This window comes from Mixophyes fleayi, chromosome 3, assembly GCF_038048845.1.
Source record: "Mixophyes fleayi isolate aMixFle1 chromosome 3, aMixFle1.hap1, whole genome shotgun sequence".
Lineage (NCBI taxonomy): Eukaryota > Metazoa > Chordata > Amphibia > Anura > Limnodynastidae > Mixophyes > Mixophyes fleayi.
The window spans coordinates 27,268,647-27,286,451 of record NC_134404.1 but is presented as its reverse complement, the minus strand read 5'-3'; the positions used below and the strand labels follow the sequence as shown (position 1 = coordinate 27,286,451).

General features: G+C 40.4%; 1 protein-coding gene across 2 annotated transcripts in view; it reads right to left on the bottom strand.

Annotated features, from left to right (window-relative positions):
• Window positions 1-5,395: 5,395 nt before the first annotated feature.
• Window positions 5,396-17,805, bottom strand: part of LOC142143424 (cytochrome P450 2K1-like) — a 56,514-nt gene continuing 44,104 nt past the window's right edge. For both annotated transcript variants that reach the window (XM_075201261.1, XM_075201262.1), the window contains exons 8-10: window positions 17,609-17,793; window positions 8,147-8,288; window positions 5,396-5,732 (exon numbers count right to left, since the gene is read on the bottom strand). In XM_075201261.1, coding sequence (XP_075057362.1) covers window positions 5,554-5,732; window positions 8,147-8,288; window positions 17,609-17,793 — 506 coding nt within the window. In that variant the 3' untranslated portion in view covers window positions 5,396-5,553. The remainder of the gene's footprint in view (window positions 5,733-8,146; window positions 8,289-17,608; window positions 17,794-17,805) is intronic.

The window sequence follows — 17,805 nt, the reverse complement described above, 5'->3', positions numbered from 1 at the left end:
TGACAGATTAGGAGATGGAGTTTAGCGCTCCTTTCTAACACCACCCATTCATGTAGTGATGTCTCCTGTCATAAAGAAAAAACATTTTACTTTATCAAACACATTTGTCAATACAGTCTCTTCCCTGTAACAAAGAAAACATAGGGTTAGTAAACAATACAAGTCATCTGTTCTTGGAATTCTTTTGATTGCAGTCCAGTGTCATTTTCCAGGATTGATTGCAAATTGACTCACACTGCTCACTGTATGTGTGATATCAGGGCAAGTCCCAATACATGCGGACATTAAGCTTCTAACAGCAAGGGATTAGACTCATTTCCTCTATCTCTTCGCTGCTTGTTGGTGGCTTCACTGGTTTTGCATCAGACATTTCATACTTGCTAAGTATATTTTCAATGTGTGTCTGTTGATTAACTGTTACAGTTCCATTATTTAGATTTTGTACAATCCTTATCCCTAATAACTTTTTTGTAGGTCCTAGATCTTTTAATCTGAATTTTTGTTTCAACAGATGCTTTACATGTGATGTGTCTCTCTTGGTCTGCTAGCCTCAGATCATCTACGTACACCACTATGATGAACATCTTTTCCTCTATGGTTTTGCAATACAAATAATGATCAGTCTCTAACCTAATAAAGTCCATCATAAACAGAACACAAAGAGAGAAAAATTGTGTTTATGGGTCACTCTACTAACCCAATAGTCAATGATATAATCAAAATGATAAATCTTTAATATTTATTTCTTAAAAAACTTTGAAGCAAAATATTTAAAAAGAGAAAAATGAAATAAATTGAGAGAATAAATAAATACCGTTAAAAAGGTAAAAACAGGTACTAATGATAGGGTTGAAACGAAGAATTTTGTTAAAACAGTTGACACTAATAGTTACCTCCACTATAAGAGCGGCCATGTAAGAAAATGGAAATCGAACATCCCATACTCCCAATTCTATAGGATTAAAAGAAACTGCAGTAGTGACTCCCAATGTAGGGAGCAACTACATATGTATGCACAACGATTTCAGGAAAGAGGGTATCCAGACAAACTTATTTCAGAAGCACTGACGAAAATAGAAGGGGTCAACAGAACTGACCTTCTACAACATAAAATCAGAGATAATCAGAAGGAACGTATCCCTTTTATCACCAATTATAATTCCTGTGAGAATAGAATAAGGTCTACCATCTCCAAACATTGGGAGATTTTACGTATGGACCCCATTTTAGCCACCATTCTTCCCACAAGACCTGACATCATTTTCCGTAAAAATAGGAACCTGAAAGATGCTCTGGCACCTAGCATGCTATCCGACATTCATACTAACACTTCCAACACATTTCCAGCGGTGAAGGGTTTTAACAAGTGCAGCCACTGCAATATTTGCAAGTTTGCAAGCCCCGATAAGAAAGTTTTTTATAACTATGACAACAGCCAGAAGTTTAACATAAAAGAATTTATGAATTGCCAAACATCCTCTGTTATATACCTGCTAGAATGTTCTTGTGGTCTTAAATACATTGGTAAAACACAAAGACCACTAAAACTTAGAATCCAGGAACATGTTCGAAATATTAAAAACAAAATCGAATCCCATTCTGTTTCGAGACATTTTAACAAGAAACATAACTCTGACCCAAACCATCTGACATTTAAGGGAATAGAAAATGTACGCTTAGGATGCCGAGGAGGCGATCTCCAGTCCAAACTCTCCAAAAGGGAGATGTTTTGGATTTTTCAGCTGAACACCCTCACCCCCTGTGGTCTCAATGAAGGCTATGAAATTGCACCTTTTTTATAGTAATGTTTCCTATTTCACTTGATTGAGACATCCATCAACACCAGGGGGCTAATTGTGGTTGATGGCGATCTTTGCATAGAAGCACCATTATTTTATGGTGTTTGAGGATGCTTATGTTGGCACTGATTTGTCTGCATTTTTAGCTGTATTTATTTTTAATACTGTTGCCTTATTATCTTTTAGCACATATATATTTTTTTAAGCATATGTCCTTAGCTGCAGTTCATGTACTGTTTTATATACGCAGTGATTCTTATATGTTAATATGTTTTATTCATCATTTGTGTTTAAACAACATTTTAATCTGCATTATCTTACTGTGCACGTAATGATCACTATGGCACCCTGACTTAAAATGGCCACTGTAGACTCTACTTGATAACAATCTATGTTAGATGCCCTTATCCAAGATGGCCGCCGCACTCGGTTTCACCAACCTTTTCCTGGACTTTTTAACTTATATAGGACACTAGACTTGATCCACTTGGGCCCATAGACTCTGCCCTACATGTCTATAGATACCTTTAGAGTATCATCCATCCTGTAGCACCCGCGTAGTCGCGGGTGTCCCGCGCATGCGCAGTAGCACCTGCGCACTGCGCATGCGCAGTAGAGTCCGCGCACTGCGCATGCGCAAAATGGCCACCATACATGGTATTTAAACAAGCCCTGAGAGTGGGCACTTGTTTTTCCTCCTGAAGAAGTCTGTCAAGACGAAACGCGTTGAGGCCCCATCACTTAGCTATAAGCTTGTGTAGGTCACACTACTATCCTGGACATCTATTGTGTATACCCTGATACTTCTGTGTGGAGATCGTTGGTAATACCTGTAAAGCTCTCCAGGGATCCATACTGGTACAAGCTGACCTACTGCCTAATTACAGATAAGCTTACTATTATCTTGTTAAATGTGAGTGTGCATTTATATGATTTCTGAATAAATTTTTTGTACATAAATTACTACACTATATGGCTCCTCTATCTCTACTATTACGGTTAATTGGAGACTGTGAGCGGTGACTGTATGGGGACGGCTGCCCGAGGCTAAGAACTACTGTATACTGCAGTTGCTGTCTTGCCTGTTCCTGACACACCAGACGGAGCTGAGATTTCCTGTCGGAGACCCTGATACAGATAAGCTGGTTTTATTTTACTTTCTGGTACGCTCCCACCTATTTGATTTGTTATCTGGTGAACTGTATCATTACACACAATTCCACTTATTCCTGTCTATCTGTTGAATCGCAAACAGTATTACTTCTGTTCAACGAGCTCCATATGGTTAGCTAGCACACCTCATACTGTGGCATTAGAAATTGACTATCTTTACATCAGTGACTGTTATGCTTGAACATTCTGTCTAGCATTTGGATTTGTGAACTGGTTCAACTACATTATTGTTGGATACCAACCCAGAGATTTGTATCACATCCTTATGCCAACCTATTCTGTACCCACCTTGTTCAGTATAATCTGTTAACATCACTATTGCGCCCTCCTTCTGTTGCACCTACCATATCTATTTTCGGCCTTACCAGCCAGAGTTTTGAAGGAAGGCTGCCTCCTCACATGGAAGAGGTGTACATGTGGGTTTAATTTTATCACTTCATTTATACAATACTGCATTGAGCGCCAGTGTTTATATCTTGTTGTCTACATATATATATATATATATATATATATATATATATATACAAGTTAACCCGTGCATGATACTCATGCATTCTAGTCAAATCAAGCTACTTAAGGTGTTAAAAAGATTCTTGTCATGCATTTGGGCCTAGCCCAGGCCTCCTCAGGGGAAGAGCGTTACTTCCCGACGCAAGCGCCCTTTTTTAACGTGGTTTTGTCCACATGTCACCACCTCATCATTTTTCTCCATCACCTCATCCTTCATCTTCATCGCCACATCCTTCATCAAGCTACTTAAGGTGTTAAAAACTCCCCACTGTCACCCCCGGCAACCACCAACCACTCCCAACTGTCACTTCTCCTTCAAGAAATATATAGGTCAGTGTATAACTCAGCCCAGTAGGTGGTGCTGCAGCTTGGTTTTTTTTTCCCACACATGCCACTAGGCATTTATATAGTAGAGATATATATATATATATATATATATATATATATATATATACATACAGCTGGTTTGATGGAAAAGCACAAAATCCAATCCTAAGAAAGTATTAAAGACTTTTAGATATAGATTGACAGTCACTTTCAGAACCAGGCATGTCCCACAGTTTAAGCAGTAGAGATCCTGAATAAAGATATCAGTCCTGGTATGAATGAAAAACATGATAATTAGATACAAAGTACCTTAGATGCAAGCAGGAGTTTGGTGTCTCATAATGATCTAAATGTTTCCATAGTTAATGTACAATGACAAAATATACAATTTACAGAAAGAAGGTATAGTTAGTTATCCAGCTAACTTGAAATCAGTCTTGTTGATAATTCTTATCAGTAATTTAGGTGATCAAGATACACTTAACTATACATCAGAGTCAAACATCTATTTAGGGTCCTATATGATTCTACATAAGATGTCACAGACCGCAGCTTGATAGTAATAATTATTTAGGGTCTCCAAGAATAGTATTCAGTAGAGACTATTTCAAAACTTGGATAAATCTTCAATTTGCCATATAACCACCTTCCTAACTTGTTTATAGCCAGGTATAACTTCTTCAGAGGGATACGTTTTATGTTTTTGACAGTACACTTATTTTATTTGTACACCTCACTTTGTTTTCTATGACATGCTTAAGCAGTAAATATTGAATATTTTGTAAATGTTATTATATTCCCCTACTCTGTCGCATTTGTGAGGTTTGTTAGTGATTACACCTGCTTTTGATGTAGATTAATACTTTAAGTGCTGGCATTAAGGTTTATCATTTTTAGCAAATCAATTTCTCTGTTATTTGCAAGTATACTTTTTAAAGTTAGGTCACAAATCAAACGCAATCACATTATTAGTTTTCACCGCATTCGCACAACACAGAAGAACAAATAATACAAATGAATCATATGGCTCAGAACCAATGAAAGAAGATATACTAAACAGTCATTTAAATTTTCCGTGTACACATGCTCCTATTTTGGTTTATGCTCATATGTTCAAATATTACAATATGCAGCATCATCCCATTTAAACAATTTGATTCATAAGAAATTAAAATAGCTTTCTAAAGATTAGTTCTTACAAAACAGGAACTAACTGTTTTACATTGTTTAAGGAAGAATTGCTCCTTGGCTGCAAAAAAAGCAGATAAAAGATGAAGGGGTAAATTTACTAAAGTGTGGTTTTTCAGCAACACACAGTTTTGGCAATATTATGTGCAGTTTGGAACCGTCAGATTTACTTAAGGCCAAACTCACATAAAACTGCATGGTTTGAAACTACACAGATTGTAATCATCACCCCATGTTTTAAAAATATCAAGTATTCAAACCATGCGATTTATGCATATGCAGTATGCAATTGTATAATGATAAGATAATACTCATCACCACTCGCAGCCTGGCATTCGTGCTCACCAACCTTTATACTTTTTTTTATGTGATGAAGATTCAATATATCACTCTTCAAATTGATTTACATTGTATTTATTGCAAAATTATAGTTACAGAAAAAAGTAATTTACTATAAAGAGTAGATAACAAAAGAATGTCCCACGTGAAAAAATTTGTTGATACAATTCAAAACAATTATGACATATCTTAGAAAAGATCTTGGCTGAAAACATGTCTAGCTGCGAGGTATGGCGCAAATTTCATGAGGTAATGGTGCATTAGTGATCCCTAATGCAGGTGTGAGGTCCAGTTTAGCTCCAGGTGGAGCCTGGAATGTGAAGTTCTGTAGCAGGGTGGTGAAGAACACAAACAGCTCCGTTTTGGCTAGGTTCTCTCCAGCACAACTTCTTTTACCTAGTTAAAACATAAATAGGAAACATTAATACCAGCTAACTGCTAGTTTATATGTGAACAAAAGCAACATTTAATACATTTTAATACAGTATTAATTAGTAATGCTGACAATTTTCACATACAAACAGCAGGATTTACAATCTGGGGGGTAAATGTATCAAGCAGAGAGTTTTTCGGCGGGTTTGAAAAGTGGAGATGTTGCCTATAGCAACCAATCAGATTCTAGCTATCATTTTGCAGAATGTACTAAATAAATGATAGCTACAATGAAACCGCCAGCGATGTGTGAAGGTTTGAAAGCTGCATTTGGTTTAGACAAAACCACCAGAAAAGAAAAAGAGGTGGCAATCTATTCTTATGAATATATTCATGGGGCTAAATTAATATATGATTATATTAAGAGGACAATTTTTTTTATCAATATTTTAAGAGATCCATATTAACTTATGATTATATTATTGGGGCAGTACTATTTGATTGCTACCCAGGGAAAAAAATAGTTATGATGGGGTAACACTTATTATTTCATGATGAAGGCACCATTTACAGTGCAACTTTGTCAAGTCGCAGATTTGATAAATTTCAAACATTGCACTCTTAACATGTTAAAAATCGGGATGGTGATGTCTAATGGGGCAATTTGAAAACCAACAGTACTAAAGCAGTTTGGCCTTTAGTAAATCAGGTCGTTTGAAAACCGACCAAAAATTGCAGAAAAATACTTTTGGTTTCCTCTCCAACTATTGGACTTCATCATCATCATCATCATCATCATCATCATCATCATCATCATCATCATCATTTATTTATATAGTGCCAACATATTCCATAGCAAATTCTACCTATTTATCCAGTATTCATAGCAAACAGTCATAATAATTATTATTAATATTGTTATTATTATTATTACTATTGATTTGAAAGGCGACACAATGATCTACAGTGTGGAGCAGTGGGGAAAACTGGTCATACATAATGGAGGTTACTGCTCACAACAGAGCTTACAAACTAATGGATAACAAAAGAGCAACTGCCTACACACACCAGATGCCGTCCTTTTTAGGGGCTGAACTAGTCTATTTAAGAATGCAGTATATTAATTCACCAAGTTTTAGTGACAGTATGATGTTTTAAAATTTATAAGTGCCTGATCGACAGCAATCGTTTCCTATTAAATTGTCAAGGATAATTAGTTCACGCCACAAAAGGCAATCTCCACTGTGCGTTTGTAACAAGTGAATTTGTATAATGTATTGATATTTATTGTCATTTTAGTATTATTAGGCATTATACTGTTATGTGTAGATCAACCCATGTTTAAAACAGATTATAATTTACATTTTTGTATATTTATGGATGCTATAGCCACAGTAATCATGTGACTGCTATGGGGCCCGACAGTACATGGGTCCATGTCCCAGAGGAAAAATATGTCTGAAAGTACAAATGTTATATAATAAATCATTATTATCATCATCATCATCATCATCATCTTAACATTTGTTTGCATAGCACCAGCAAATACCATAGCGCTTTACAATTGGGAACAAACACAGTAATAAAACAATACTTGGTAATACAGACAGAGGTAACAAGGTCCTGCAGTTTTGTGCATGAGGTTAAGTGCTACATATTGCATATTGTGCAGCCAGAATGCAAAGGTAAAAAGTGATTAGTGGGCTATATAAAACAATCAAACAGGAGTGTTAGTGAAAGAGTTGCTGTCTTGTGTGAACTATGTAAAGAGTGGTAATTGGGTAACCTAGGGAAGTTAAGATGGTGGTTGAGGAATTTTATAAGCTTGTCTGAAGAGGTGGGTTCACAGAGAATGCTTGATGGTTTCAAAACCAGAGGAAAGTCTTATTTTGCAAGGGAGGGAATTCCACATAGTGGGTGCAACCCGAAAAAGGTCCTGTAACCAGGAATGGGAGCATGTGATGAGAGTGGATGAGAGATGTAGATCTTGTGCAGAATGGAGATGAATTAATTTATCCAGGCAGTTATATGATTTGGAATAAAATAAGGATCAAATGTCTGTACATATAATTGAGATTCATGGGACAGTTTCCTATTAATCCAATTAATACTCTGCCCTATTGGATACTGACTGCGGATGTAGCAGCCATCATATTCAGTATTGCTTTATAACAGAGCATGGAGAGCACCATCACAATTCTACTATAGGGCCCAGATATTTCTGGTTACGTCTGTGTACATTCACACATTTTCTTCATCCTCAAGTAAGAATTGATAGATAAATATACATATTACTCAACTTTAATGCTTATACTGATTTTAAATTTAGAGTATTTCCATTCAAGATTATTCATCGTTCATACTTTAGATACAATGTATACATTACTGATTTTTCATGAGCGCTAGTATTAGAAAAAGATGCTCAGAATTAATGTTACCTAATGAGAAAGGTATGAATGCTTCAATCTTCTTGAAATGTCCTTCTGAGTCGAGGAAATGTTCTGGGTAAAATTCTTCTGCTTTCTCAAAGTAGGCTTTATCTCTCAGAACAGAGGACAGTACTGGGAGAACGACGGTGTCCTGGGAGAAATATAAAAGTATATGTAAAGATGGATCATCAGAATAAGCATCATTGCTCCCCCCTTATAAAGTAATAATTCTCTTCACAGGTTTATTATGAAAATTCAAGAAAGAGAAACGGGTATAAATAGACTTCATATTCAAATTACTGAATTAAGTAAAGCTAATATATATATAAATATAATATATATATATATATATATATATATATATATATACAAGTTAACCCATGCATGATACTCATGCATTCTAGTCAAATCAAGCTACTTAAGGTGTTAAAAAGGTTCTTGTCATGCATTAGGGCCTAGCCCAGGCCTCCTCAGGGGAAGAGCGTTACTTCCCGACGCAAGCGCCCTTTTTTAACGTGGTTTTGTCCACATGTCACCACCTCATCATTTTTCTCCATCACCTCATGCTTCATCTTCATCGCCACATCCTTCATCAAGCTACTTAAGGTATTAAAAACTCCCCACTGTCACCCCCGGCAACCACCAACCACTCCCAACTGTCACTTCTCCTTCAAGAATTATATAGGTCAGTGTATAACTCTGCCCAGCAGGTGGCGCTGCAGCTTGTTTTTTTTTTCCACACACGCCACTAGGCATTTATATTGTAGATATATATACACTCATTAAATCACTGAATGTTAAAATTTTGACATTTTGATTTTTGTTTTGATTTTTATGTATATCTGGAAATAATTTTGAGACTTATGCATAAAGTAACAAGAAATTTTCCTGGAAGTAGTGAAGACCTTGCTAAAGAAGTGGACATTGTTGGACATTGGGACTTATTTTGATTGATTGGACATTCATAAGTTTCTGATTAGTTGGATATATATGAGGTCTAATATTTTAGGTGTAAGCACCAATATTTATTTTATATTCATATTTTAAAATATTATAGGCCTGCTTCTAGTCTTCCTGCTATCTGCTGAAGAAATGTGGAAGCCATCACTGTCAAGGTTCTTTTACTGATGGGTATAGTTAACAGCTGGAGCCCTGCCCATGTTAGGATCTATGGGCCTGATTCATTAAGGATCTTGACTTGAGAAACGTCTTATTTCACTCTCCTGGACAAAACCATGTTACAATGCAAGGGGTGCAAATTAGTATTCTGTTTTGCACATAATTTAAATACTGACTGTTTTTTCATGTAGCAAACAAATACTTGATAGCTTATTTGTACACTGAAATTTAAAGTTGATATTTGTGTGCTACATGAAAAAACAGTCAGTATTTAACTTATGTGCAAAACAGAATACTAATTTGCACCCCTTGCATTGTAACATGGTTTTGTCCAGGAGACTGAAATAAGAAGTTTCTCAAGTTAAGATACTTAATGAATCAGGCCCTAGATCTCTAAATGTATGTCACCAATGCACAGTAAGGAAGAAACAAATTAATATTTTAAGAAAAATGAACAACAAAGAGAAGACCCTTAATAATATGTACTCTAGTCTGCAGCTGTCAATAAACAGGATCTGGACCTGCTCTAAGAAAAGCCAATAGTAAACATGAAAATAAGAGAGCGCAAATCATACAGAAAATCTTAAAAATGCAAATCAATAACAAATTGTATAACATATGCTAATACACTTCATAAGTTCAGAAAACTAGAACTCATTACAATATCCCGATGTCCAGAGGAAAAAAGATACAAAGTCACCACAATTAATGATGTTGAGTATCACAATACTCTCCTTGGCTGAAGTACCATTACACACTTGCAGGAAATATGAAAACCCTCCATATATAGGGAACAGTTCTTAGCACACATATTGTTACAACTCACCCGTCCTCGCTCCAGCGCCGTGATCCTCTCTCTCTTCCGCTGTCACGTCACAGTCGGGGCGGGGAATTCAAACCTGCAAACCTACTAAAGACCTGCTCTGATGCCTGGGCAGCGTCAGACCAACTTCCTATGTTACCTGACTAGGGGGTTCTCGTGTGTCCCTCCGTGTACCAGTTCTGCAGACCTCTCAGACATTATCTCCACTCCAGTGTTCCATATCCAGGCTTGCTGACAACGTATTATCTCCACACCAAGAGTACCAGACCCAGGCTTGCTGACATTGTATTATCTCCACTCCCATGTACCAGACCCAGGCTTGCTGACAACGTATTATCTCCACTCCAAGTGTACCAGACCCAGGCTTGCTGACAACGTATTTATATCCACTACCGTGTACCAGACCCAGGCTTGCTGACAACGTATTATCTCCACTCCCGTATACCAGACCCAGGCTTGCTGACAACGTATTATCTCCACTCCAAGTGTACCAGACCTCAGCTATCCTGATCCTACCTTCCAGTTGCAGAGTTATCGTAGGCTACCTCCTACATCCTTACCTCTAGAGGCAGGCCAGTGGACCGTGACCTGCGATTCTCCGCAGCAAAGCCCAGCCTGCCTTGCGGCGGCTCTTGGTGAACACCAGGGGGTTCGTTAGACTTAGCACCACCGGCCGGCCAGCGCTGAGCTAGAGTAAGGCAAGTACTCCATATTTAATTCTTTCATTGCTACATTGTTGTACACGCTACGTAATCGTTACACATATATTGTGCAATTTAAAACAAGGTACTTATCCTCTCTTTCAGCTCCTAGATGTAGGGAGAACTTGCAACCCGTCTCATTCACAATCCTGTGGTGTATTGAACTTTCCTGGTTGCATAAAAAAGAGACTTGACCCTGTCTTTGAAAATACTAATAGGAATATGTACTGTTGACCAGGGCCGGACTGGCCATCTGGCACTTCTGGCAAATGCCAGAAGGGCTGATGGCTGGATGGGCTGGCCCGACTCCTCCCGTCTTCTTGGGGGCTGGTTCCTCCCCAGGAACCAGCCACCTCTGCTGCTCGCTCCTCAGCTCTCCCCCCCTCGTTATGCTGTGCACTGGTGCACTGTCACACTGGTGAGTTTCCTGGGTTTTTTTTACTGAAGGGGGGGAGTGCCCGCGATTTTTGCGGGGGGGGGGGGGGGTGCGGCGATTTTCGGGGGGGGGGGGGGGGTGCCGCGATTTTCGGGGGGGGCACGATTTTCGGAGGGGGGGGGGGTGCTGAGATTTTCGCGGGGGTGCCACGATTTTCGGGGGGGGGGGGTTCGTGGGGGTGCCGCGATTTTTGGGGTGTTTGCGTGGGTGCCCTCATTCTCGCGTGGGGGGGACAAGAGTGTGGAAGAGCCATGGGGTGCTGGGAAAGGGGGAGAGATAGCCAGGGGGTGCTGGGAGAGGGTGTGAGAGCCATGGGGTGCTGGGAGAGGGGGTGAGAGCAATGGGGTGCTGGGAGAGGGGGTGAGAGCAATGGGGTGCTGGGAAAGGGGGTGAGATAGCCAGGGGGTGCTGGGAAAGCGGGTGGGATAGCCAGGGGGTGCTGGGAGAGGGGGTGAGAGCCAGGGGGTGCTGGGAGAGGGGGTGAGAGCTGAAAGGGGTGCTTGGAAAAGGAGTGAGAGAGCCAAAGGGGAAGGGGGTGCTGGGAAAGGGGGTGAGAGAGCCAAAGGGGAAGGGGGTGCTGGGAGAGAGGGTAAGAGAGCCAAAGGGGAAGGGGGTTCTGGGAGAGGGGGTGAGAGAGCCAAAGGGGAAGGGGGCGCTGGGAGAGGGGGTGAGAGAGCCAAAGTGGAAGGAGGCGCTGGGAGAGAAGGTGAGAGAGCCAAAGGGGAAGGGGGCGCTGGGAGAGGGGGTGAGAGAGCCAAAGGGGAAGGGAGCGCTGGGAGAGGGGGTGAGAGAGCCAGAGTGGTAGGGGGTGCAGGAAGAGGAGTGAGAGAGCCGGGGAGTAGAGGGTGAACGAAAACGTGTGAGAGAGCCAGGGGAGTAGGTGGTACAGGAAGAAGTGTGAGAGCCAGCGGAGAAAGGAGAGAGGGACAAAGGAGAAGATGGTGCAGGGGCATAGGTAAAAGAAAGTGTAAAGGGAGAGACATCTTAAGAATTCGAATGTCAGGGATGCAGCTATCATAAAACACAAGTAATAATGAAGAATGGAAATGCACAGAGGGGACAAGTGTTAAAAAAAATAAAAAATTAAGCCTTCATACTCCATTCACTTATATTTTCTATACCCCCACTCCTAAATTTCTGCTTCGACCACTGCCCTCTATTCCTGCTCCCGACTGCCTGTGTGAGCTGACAGCTGCTGATCCCTCCTCGCCCAGCGCGCCCAGTAGGAGAACAGAACACAGGATGCCATAATCAGGTAAGTTCATATATTTTCTCGTGTGCAATATGTTTTTAACCATCCTTTCTTGAACTGGGGACACTACAGCGTATCCAATAATGTTTAACACTATGTATTGCTCATTATTGCGCTGTAATGTTTTTTGCATATTTATCTGTGCAGAGATTTTTAATTAATAGGAAAAAACATTGCTTATCATAAATTTTATCTGTAATTGTGTCAATATATCTATTTTTGTTTGCATTGTAACTGATGTATGAAGCTGCTCTTGGGACTCACACTCAGTATCTGATATGCTGTACCAATTTTTATTTGTGAATGAGTTTTCGTCTGAGCTTTACCAATGATTTGGGGCCACTACTATGGCATAATGTTATTTGGGGTCACTATTGTGGCATAATATGATTTGGAGGCACTGTTGTGACATAATATGATTTGTGGGCACTACTGTATGGTATATGTTTTGGGGGCACTACCATGCCATAATATGATTTGTGGGCACTTCTGCATGACCAAATATGAATTGAGGGTAATACTATGTGGCATAATATGACCTTGGGGCACTACGATGTGGCATAATATGAACTGGGCACACTACGGTGTGACATCATATGAACTTCTGCCAAAGGCAAGTCTTTCATTGTTGAATATGATGGGAGCCCAAAGAAGTTGCTGTATCGGGGCCCAAAATTCCTCTTGTCAGCCCTGCCTGTGAGTCAAGGGGGTAGACGTCTCCAGGTAAATAATCTAAATGTTTCCTATCTAATCAAACTGATGGATCACATCCAATTATTTCTCACCCACCTCCTCTATCCCCCTTAATTTATATACTGTGTTATTTAAAATGAATAGAAAAGACGCATATCCAATTACTGTAGTAAAACAAAAATATTTTTCTCTGACATTTTGCTATAGATGGAAATACTTTTAATGCGGCCATGTGGGTTCAACTGATCATTCAATAGTTATGTTTTTTTTAGATATATGTTAGTTTTATTTCATGTGGAATGATTCATGAAAATTCTTCGATTACTATTTAATTGAGGGAAAAGGGTACCGGCTACCTATATGTGTGTGTAAGTACTCTGTTCGTTGTTGCTATTTTGTGGGAGATTTGAAAAAAGCAAAACATTGTTTCCTACAGTGGCGTCTGTATAATTGGTGGTATTGCTGTAGTATGGGGTGGTGTGGTGGTGGCAATGTTGTAGTGTGTTTGGTGTTTAGTATTGCTAATAAGTAGGAGAGGGTATTGCTATAATGTGGGGGGTGATGCCGGTTGCTGTAATGTGGGGGGTCATGCTGGACGCTGTAATGTGGGGGGTGATGCTGGACGCTGTAATGTTGGGGGTGATGCTGGACGCTGTAATGTGGGGGGGGGGGGGCGGTTGCTGTAATGTGGGGGGTGATGCTGGTTGCTGTAATGTGGGGGGTGATGCTGGATGCTGTAATGTGGGGGGTGATGCCGGTTGCTGTAATGTAGGGGGTGATGCCGGTTGCTGTAATGTGGGGGGTGATGCCGGTTGCTGTAATGTGGGGGGTGATGCCGGTTGCTGTAATGTGGGGGGGTGATGCCAGTTGCTGTAATGTGGGGGTGATGCTGGTTGCTGTAATGTGGGGGTGATGCTAGTTGCTGTAATGTGGGGGGTGATGCCGGTTGCTGTAATGTAGGGGGTGAAGCCGGTTGCTGAATTGTGGAGGGTGATGCTGGATGCTGTAATGTGGGGGGTGATGTCGGTTGCTGTAATGTGGGGGTGATGCCAGTTGCTGTAATGTGGGGGGTGATGCCGGTTGCTGTAATGTGGGGGGTGATGCCGGTTGCTGTAATGTGGGGGGTCATGCTGGACGCTGTAATGTGGGGGGTGATGCTGGACGCTGTAATGTTGGGGGTGATGCTGGACGCTGTAATGTGGGGGGTGATGGCGGTTGCTGTAATGTGGGGGGTGATGCTGGTTGCTGTAATGTGGGGGGTGATGCTGGATGCTGTAATGTGGGGGGTGATGCCGGTTGCTGTAATGTAGGGGGTGATGCCGGTTGCTGTAATGTGGGGGGTGATGCCGGTTGCTGTAATGTGGGGGGTGATGCCGGTTGCTGTAATGTGGGGGGGTGATGCCAGTTGCTGTAATGTGGGGGTGATGCTGGTTGCTGTAATGTGGGGGTGATGCCAGTTGCTGTAATGTGGGGGGTGATGCCGGTTGCTGTAATGTAGGGGGTGAAGCCGGTTGCTGTAATGTGGAGGGTGATGCTGGATGCTGTAATGTGGGGGGTGATGTCGGTTGCTGTAATGTGGGGGTGATGCCAGTTGCTGTAATGTGGGGGGTGATGCCGGTTGCTGTAATGTGGGGGGTGATGCCGGTTGCTGTAATGTGGAGGGTGATGCTGGATGCTATAATGTGGGGGGTGTTGCTGGTTGCTGTAATGTGGGGTTGATGCCGGTTGCTTTAATGTGGGGGGTGATGCCGGTTGCTGTAATGTGGGGGTGATGCCGGTTGCTGTAATGTGGGGGTGATGCCGGTTGCTGTAATGTGGGGGTGATTGATGTAGTATGAGTGTGTGTGGGGGGTTATTTATTGCTGTAATTTGGGTATTAATAATGTATTGTCATGGTATTTATTGATGTAATTGGGATGCTAAAAATGTAATGTTGAGGGTCATTAGGAGAAATAAATACCCCCTCCCCACACACACTCATACTACATCATGTTGTACTGCGCCAGCATCAGTGTGCAACAATATAGTGCATGGAGCCCACAACACGTGGGCCTGTGAGCTTTAAATGCCAGGGCTGATTTTTAGTCCCAGTCCGGCCCTGCTGTTGACTGTACTAAATTCTGGTTGTTGATTTGTTTCACTTATATTGATTCAATGTTCCTTCTATATACAATCTGGAATTCATGCTTTTGTTGAAAATAAAGAGCTTTAAAAAAGAAAAAAAGAGACTCAACCCCAGGGTTAAAAAAATGGAACTCCACAGACCAGAAAATTTCACAGACGCATTTCTCAACAAAGAGCTGTTTCATCACAGGCATATAGAACACACTCCCTATCCGGACATTGTTTATACACAGCAACAGCGATCATCTGATTCCTGCCAACCAATGGGATCCCGGCACCTCACATGGGCTCAATTAGCCTATCCATTAAAGGTCTTTATTATACTCTCCAATTCACAAAAAAAGGGGTAAACCAAACAACGTATTGGTATTCATACAATCCTCAATTCTAGTTCCACATTTAGCCAGCACATATATAACTTTTGCGGCTATAAATGGAGGATATCTCCATTTATAGCCGCAAAATAATACAAATTAAATATATTAACCCCACTAAGGATCTCTGACACATCAACTATATAAAATACATAATTGAAACACACTAATAAATCTACTCTAATGGACTCAATAATTATTATAAAAATATATAAAATAAAAAATATATATAAATGAATAAATGACAACCATCTTATATGCCTTCACTAAGTATGTATAAAAATGTATAAAAATTGATACCAAGAAAACATTAGTAATAAAAAAATAATAAAATTGGACACAATTCTATTATTATTTCTCAACACATAACCAAAAAGTTCTTAATATTCTAATTTGTCCAAATAACTACAAAAAATCCCCTGAAGAAATATGTGATAGAAGGCAAAACTTAACCGAAATATCACCGTATAGTAAGGCAGATGTTAAGGCTAAAAGCCCGTTCATAACCAAATACAATTTATATATCCTAGATCCAACAAAAACATAGTAAATAAATTAAATATTATTTAATTCAATAGTATCATTGAGACAATGTGTTATTAAGGTCTTCAACCTGAAAATCCATTAAGCTTCACATTTGCAAAGCAAAGTAAATCTATCTCCCCCTCCTAGCTTGGATTTATCTGTTCATTCGCTCAGACTTTCACACCTTCCAGTCTTACTTTTTGGCACTCATTGACATGGGCTGCCAAACTATGTGTTCTGACGTTCCTCAAGATGTTCTGTCGATGTTCTTGGAACTGCACCCCTAGAGATCTAATAGTGCGGAATACGTACTGCATGCCGCCCTTGCAATTAATAAGATACATATGTCAGGTGCGGGCTGGGAGATTTCAGACGGGGGGCGCACAGTTGGCCGCATCACATGACACGGGAAGCGGCCGCGTCATTAATGACGCGGCAGCATCACGTGTTATGTGATGCGGCCACCTGTGCGCTGACGCAGCTGCATCTCAAGTCATGAGATGCGCCGCCGTTAAAAATCCTGTGAAATTTAATCCGGAGGGCGCCCTAATAGCGGTGAGTCTGAGCGACCCGGGGGGCCTCTGCCCCTCTGCCCCCCGGCCCAGCCCGCCCCTGACATATGTAGATTGACGATCTAACACCTTATCTATCAGCAATTCCTCCCTTAAAATAAATGAGAATTCCATACATTTCTGATCAGCAAATCCACAGGTAATACACCTCACACTACCACACTTATAAAATCCATTGGGCCTAGCCCCCAACAAACCCTTAATGGCCATTCCAGCCAAAGGTATGGCTTCTTCCACACTGCTCTTAAAGAGGCTCGGAGATAATCTTTCCTTAAGATTTCTGGACTTCCTAGACACTATGTTCTTTCCCCTATTGATATAAGGACCAATAAACTCATCAAGTTCTAATAGAGCAGAATTTTTGGTTACAATATGTTTGATATCCCATACACGACTATTGTATTGACTGGTAAAACCATTGATATATCATTTATTTTCTCCTTAGGGGATTGAACAAAAAGTTGATTTCTGTCAATCCCTTCAGCTTCCTTTGTCACATGTTCAGTATAGCACTGTTTAATAAATGCTTTATAAAGTTTCTCAGAATGTTTTTATTGAAATCTACTGAAACTGAACAATTTCTTCTCATTCGGAGGAATTGGCGTTTCGGAATGTTATTCCTTCAGGTGCGCAAAATACAACTCTTATAATGTAAAAAATTCCATCTATCCACTTCTTCAGAATAGTTTTCCTTTATTTTAGACGTTCCAGTCACCTTCAATATGACATCCAGATAATTGATGGCTGACAGGTGAGAAGTGCTTGTTAATCTAAGTCCAAAACTATTACAATTCAAATGTGAAAGAAACAGAGAAATAGATTGTAGAATAATATTTAATAAACTCCACTCACCTTTGGAATAAAATAGCCTCTGAATGTGACGTCTTGCGAAGTTGCATGTGGGACATTACCAGGGACAATATCCCCAAATCGTTGAATTTCATGAATGACGGCGTCAGTGTATGGCATTTGTTTCCTATTCTCTGTTTGTGGTTGAGCTGATCCAATCACACTTTCAATTTCATTTTGCACTTTTTCTATAAGGTAAA